We start from the raw sequence: 6,196 nt of genomic DNA, 5'->3' as shown, positions 1-6,196 counted from the left end.
CTACACATTAACCCTTTCAGACATACACAACCATATGATGAGAGAAATAGTCATTTTAACCCTAATCTGTTACACAAAGGAAAACGTGTCAAAGTGAATCAATGAGTGTCTGTCATTACTAAAGTCTGTTATATCTTGACATCTGTAAAGACCAGGAGAAAGATATAAAGATAGAGATAACAGTGGAGAGAGTGAAACCTATGATCTGAATAGACAGACATTCTTATAAATTCTCTTATTGGTCCTGCTCATTAAACAGCTACTTGTAAACAAAAATCAATAATTTGACACAAAATATTGATTTGAAAATTATTTTCATTGCCTTCCACAGCAAGGTAGCAGAACAGAATCCGTTGATAAACCAATTACAGTCAAGAATTCAACAAAGCCATGTAATAGTCCAATATAATGAAGATTGTTTTGATGTAATGTCATTTTAGTCCCCCCCCACTCCCTCATTTATTAGATTCACAATTCACTAATAATGTCCCTATCAACAAAGAGCTACTATATCTTTGATAGTCTCGCATAGCCAGACAATTATTCCACATTCTCCGAATGACGGGATCATTTGAACATTGTGGGAGAAAACAGTCTGTCTCACGACTCGAGACTATCTTTAATAATGAGCTAATGTGTTACTGTAGTCAGAAGCAACTTACAATTAGTGCAGCATTGAAACAAACCAAGTCAAAATTACAGTTACAATGTTTCTGCTAATTTATTTGTTTCATCACTTTCAATTTCACTTGTTTATCCTGTATGGGTTCTCTCTTGATTGTATGAAGTCGGTATCCCGACCTGAAAATGTATTTTATATTTATAAAAGAGCTGGAGAGATGGGGAGATCCCTGTTACTGAACAAACACTCTAAGGCAATCAGATTATAAAACCTTTTTTTTTTAAATTACTTACAGCTGCTTTTATCATAGACAATAATGTACAAATTATAAACATATACTATGCTATGCATGTTATTTATGCTGTCAATGCACCTAAGAAATCTAGTCTTTAACTGATGCTCTACCTCCCTAACATACAATACACTAAATTAGAGGAATTCAGTATCATTGTATCATATTATAATTTCAACATTGTGATGATCACACTCTGATTTTTTCCCCAGAAATAGTAAAATGTCATGCTAAATCCTCATTACTTCATATAGCTAAAATAGAAGATCTACAAGGTTACAATATGTTGCAACACAATGCATTGTAACCTTGTAGACCTGCTATTTTAAAAAATGTAAACCTTTTGGGAGATTTTTCAGCAAGTCCAAAATAGAGACACCAGGATGAAAGTAGTAATTATTCGATGCCTTTAGCCTTCAGCTCGGCCCTCACTCTGCTCAAGTAGTTGTCGTCAGGATATCCATTGCTGTGGGAACAACACAACAACATGGCTGAGTGTCCATTTAATGTCACATGAAATCACAGTATCTACAGGAACACTTCACTAAAACAATGTTTAACAGAAGTATTGTACCTTTCTGGTCCTGCATGCTGGCTGGTCTTGTGGTGAATGTCATCATTCAAGGTCACCTGGTCCCCCCTCACTGTGAAGATTAGCTTCTGGTCAAATGCTCTCTGCAACAGGTAGAGCACCTCCTCACCCTCTTTGTTTCTCGGTAGATAAGTTCTTTTACGAATGCCATTATAGTTCTCTCCAGGGTTGGGATGATCCTCCTGTACAGGATGAGTGTTTAAAATGCATTAACAGTGGTACAGTGGTGGGAAAAGTACTAAAATGTTGTACTTAAATAAAAGTATTAAAACCACAATGTAGAAACACTCTGTTACAAGTAAAGGTCCGGTAAAGTAAATTTACTTGAGTAAAACTACAAAAGTATTGGCATCAAAATATACTTTAAGTAGAGATACAATTTTCTCCTTCCCGATACCGATGCCAATTGCACATCAGTCGATACCGAGTACAGATCTGATACTATTGTGTAATAGTAAAAAAAAATCTAGGACAGGTTCTCAAAGTGGGGTCCAGGGACCCTCAGGGTTCCTTGAGGGGGTTCCAAATGGACCCTTACAGGTCTGTAACTCTGAGAGTGTACAAATGGAACCAAATGGACCCTTATGGGTCCATTTGGTTCCATTTGTACACTCAGAGTTATGAGGGTCTTTGAAATGAAAAGATATATAGAACCACTGATCTAAGAATTACAACAACAAAAAAATCTATTAATAATAGTTAAAGTGCAGCTTCATGTTATAATAATAATGTAAATTGTACAGTAAGAATATAAAACAGTAGTGTAACATCAATTCAAAATATGGCTGTAAATGAAATACTCACCGATACCAGTATTTTAGGCAGTATATCGGCAGCTTTTCCGATACTGGTATCGGTATCGGAACAACTCTAACATAAAGTACCCAAAAGTAAAAGTACTCATTATGCAGAGTGTCCCGTTTCACAAGTTATCATATGTCTAAAATGTATACAAAATCATAGCAGATCTACAAGCCCATCTTCAAGCTCACAACATTTCGCGATGCAACAAAAGCTATTTTCAAATATCCAATGTTTAAATAGGGCTGAAATGCATGGTTAATGTATGTTGTGTTTTGTAATAATAATTCAAATCTAAAAGTAACTAAGTTTTCAAATAATTGTAGTGGAGTAAAAGTACAATATTTGTCTCTAAAATGTATTGAACTAGAAGTTGGACTAGAAAATAGGAAATACTTCAGTTACAGTAAGTAAATGTACATCAAAATTGTACTTGAGTAAATGTCCTTAGTTACCTTACACCACTGTCCATTAATATACTCACAATTAACATACAACAGACAGTATGATATAATTTTCTTAACTACAGGTTTGTACCGTCTGTATTCCATCTGGAATGTTATAGTCGATTTCTATTCTGCCACAGTCAGGGAATCCATTCAGACGAGTTCCCCAAGTTCTCCATGTCATGGTTCCATGTGGCTGATCTCCCTCTATCTTCCCAAAGATATCCTTACACAAAGGACAGACGGGCCTCATGGTTTCCACTAGCCGTGTCTTACATTCCTTACAAAGCTCATGGCCGCATTGTAGTTTTCCCATTGTTTTCCATGATTCAAGACATCTTGGACAATCGTTTTCGGTTTCTCCTGCTGTAGCTCCAGCCACCATGGCTGTTCCAGCACACTGCTTCTCCATCTCTTTACCGAGTGTCTTCTTCAGCTGATTCACAGCTGTCCTCACAGTCCCCACGTATGAAGATGGACGGACATTGACCTGTGTCCAGTCCTTGGTGGGTGGAGGAGGGGTGGTGATGGATGTAAAGTTCTGGAGAAGTTGGAGGTGGTCTTCAGAGAGCAGTTTCAGCTCAGAGCTTCTCTTCTCTAACTCAGTGATTTCTTTTTGCAGAACTTCAATGAAGCCTTCAGCCTTTTTCTCTGTTGTTTTCTGCTTCTCTTCAATCACAATCATGAGCTCAGCCTGGCTTCTCTCAACACAGCTGATCAGAGCAGTGAAGACCTTCACACTGTCTGCTATCTCTCTGTCTGCATCTTTCTTACTGAGCTCTACTGAGTTTTTGATCTCATGAATCTTCACTTGTCTCTCCTGGATCATCTGCTGAACTTCAGCCTCTGTCTTTCCCAGCTCAGTCTTCTTTCCGTCATATGCCTCTTTCAGAGATACAATTTGGTGTAACTTGTGGTCTGCCTCGGTGCAGAACTGACAAACACACGTGTGGTCAGTCTTACAGAACAGCTCCAGAGGTCTGTCATGTTTCTTACACAAAATGTCTTCCAGGTTCTTTACAGGGTCGATTAGTTTGTGTCGTTTAAACGCTGTTCCTCTCTGATGAGGCTCCAGGTGAGTCTCACAGTAGGAGGCCACACACACCAGGCAGGACTTCACGGCCATGAGCTTTGGTTCAGTACAGAAGTCACAGGAGACTTCATCTGGTTCAGCAGGTTCTTGGTTTGTGCTGGAAGTTTGTTTCAGCTGCTTTGAATTCCTGAACTGATCAGCCATCTCAGAGATGAATTTATTAACACATAATTTTGGTCTCTCATTGAAGTTTTCTTTACATAGAGGACACTGACACACAACACTGCTATCCCAGTAATGTGTGATACAGGTTTTGCAGTAGTTGTGTCCACATGGAGTGGTGATTGGATCAGTGAACACATCCAGACAGATGGAACACAGAAACTGCTCTTCAGACAGGAGACTGCTGGTAGATGCCATTTCTACACAACGAAAATAAAAACTTTTGTTTTGTAATGATACTTGTCTTCATGTATACGAAAAAGCTCAATTCATACAATATAGTACACAATATACAGTACATTACATAATGACTAAGATACTTAAATTCTGATAAATAGAAATGTATCATGGACTTAAAATGTTGATTCTTTTGTTCTGTGTTGAATACTAACAATTATACCAAACTCACCCGTCTGTCTTAAACTTTACTGTTTAAGAAAACATCCTGTGGATCTGATATTTTTAATAAAGCACTGTCGCTTATACACATTAACCCTGTAGATATAATCAGTCAGGTAAGAACCATATAATGAGAAATTAATTAATTATAATAAAAAGGGACACAGAGACAAACTGGTGGTATACTGTATGGTGTCAAGTAAATTAATGAGCGGCTCTCATCACAGTCTCTCTTATATCTTGACATCTGTAATAACCTGGAGAACAACTTGCCAACTTTAGATACATTTATACCACAAACTGAATTCAGACATTTAAACTGTCAACTGAATTCAATTATTCAAAATGTCTTATTATTCTAATATAGTTAATATTGTTATTGATAAAGAATAATGTCAAAACTCATGCATGTGTGTTTATTTTATTTCATTAATGTTGCTATAGTTACAGTGTCTGGTGGAGACATCATGAAACAGATGCTTCAGTGAGAAGAGGAAACAAGCGTTATAACAGTGGTGTAAAGTAACTAAGTACATTTACTCAAGTACTGTACCTAAGTACAATTTTGAGTTTTTTGTTTTTTACTTTACTGGAGTATTTCAAATTTTAAGTACTTTTACTTCTACTCCACTACATCTCAGAGGCAAATATTGTACTTTTACTCCACTACATTATTTGAAAACTTTAGTTAGTTACTTTGTAGATTTTATATTATTATTACAAAACATACATTAACCACTTCAACCCTATATACATTTCAGCCATTATAAAATAGCAGATCTACAAGCTCACAGTGCATTGAGATCCAACACATTCATGTGAGCTTGTAGATCGGCTATTTTCAAAAGATTGTTATTGAAAACATGTGAAATGGGACATTCTGCATAAGGAGTAGCCTACTTTCTACTTTTGGTAGGCCTACTTTAAGTACTGATGTACTTTATTTAGTGAGACATCAAGTACATTTTTATTCCAATACTTTTGTACTTTTACTAAAGTAAATTTTGAATTCCGGACTTTTTCTTGTAACAGAGTATTGATACTTTTACTTAAGTAAAGAATGTGAGTACTTCCACCACTGGTTATAAACATTCTATGTACAGTAAACAACTCCCTCAGCTACATTAGATTATGCCAGTCATTGCAGACATTAAACATTCATAACATTATAGTTAATCTGATTAATCTTAATTCTAATGACATTTTAATCTGACGTCTGACCCATCTATAGTTTCATCTAGCCTACAGTATAGACTGAAAATATCTATTTGAGTATTTATATGACTATTGTAAATGAAACAGGGGACTCACTCACTGTGTTCGTGGTGTTCCAGAGAAATGAAACTGAAAGCATCAGATCAGACAGCGTTGCCATATTTTGTGAGAGAAATAAGCAACCAGGCCTATGAAAACAAGCCCAAAAGAAGCATTATAAGAAGCACTTATAAAGGCCACATGAGCACTTATAAACCTATATAAATCGGCTATTTGAAAATAGCCAATCTGCAAGCTCACAATGCGACACGTTGCTGTGAGCTTGTAGATCTGCTATTTTCTAAATAAATTCTTGGGGGAAAAAAAGAGACAAATTAATTAGAAATATTTTTTAACATTTTAACAACACAAATCTGGTACGGGGGTCCCTGGTAGGCCTATAAAATCTTTTCAGATGGGGGTCCATGGACAAATACATGTTAATTTCAGGGTCCTCGATATGAAAATGTTTGAGAACCATTGGTTTAAACAACATTAGGAAACAAGTCTAAATAAGCAACTACACTTTAGAAAC

General features: G+C 36.3%; 1 protein-coding gene across 1 annotated transcript; it reads right to left on the bottom strand.

Annotated features, from left to right (window-relative positions):
• Positions 1–399: 399 nt before the first annotated feature.
• LOC311048640 (E3 ubiquitin/ISG15 ligase TRIM25-like) lies at positions 400–5,740 on the bottom strand. Its single transcript, XM_084061903.1, has 4 exons — positions 5,723–5,740; positions 2,845–4,208; positions 1,489–1,688; positions 400–1,380 (listed from the first exon to the last, which is right to left on the bottom strand). Exons 2-4 carry the CDS (start codon positions 4,204–4,206, stop codon positions 1,311–1,313), a joined length of 1,632 nt encoding a protein of 543 aa, XP_083918029.1. The 5' UTR covers positions 4,207–4,208; positions 5,723–5,740; the 3' UTR covers positions 400–1,310.
• Positions 5,741–6,196: the final 456 nt, after the last annotated feature.

The sequence above is a fragment of the Gymnoscopelus microlampas genome, assembly GCF_963454915.1.
Source record: "Gymnoscopelus microlampas genome assembly, chromosome: 7".
In the NCBI taxonomy this organism is placed as follows: domain Eukaryota; kingdom Metazoa; phylum Chordata; class Actinopteri; order Myctophiformes; family Myctophidae; genus Gymnoscopelus; species Gymnoscopelus microlampas.
This window is presented reverse-complemented; position numbering and strand designations above follow the sequence as displayed.

What these genes read in the sequence shown, in the direction of transcription:
- LOC311048640 (XM_084061903.1), bottom strand. Translation starts at nt 4,206, where the DNA reads ATGGCATCTACCAGCAGTCTCCTGTCTGAAGAGCAGTTTCTGTGTTCC. An exon ending in TTCCAGATGGAATACAGACG is followed by an intron (nt 1,689 to 2,844) that starts GTACAAACCTGT and finishes CATCCTGTACAG; the next exon opens with GAGGATCATCCCAACCCTGG. An exon ending in CAGCATGCAGGACCAGAAAG is followed by an intron (nt 1,381 to 1,488) that starts GTACAATACTTC and finishes TTGTTCCCACAG; the next exon opens with CAATGGATATCCTGACGACA.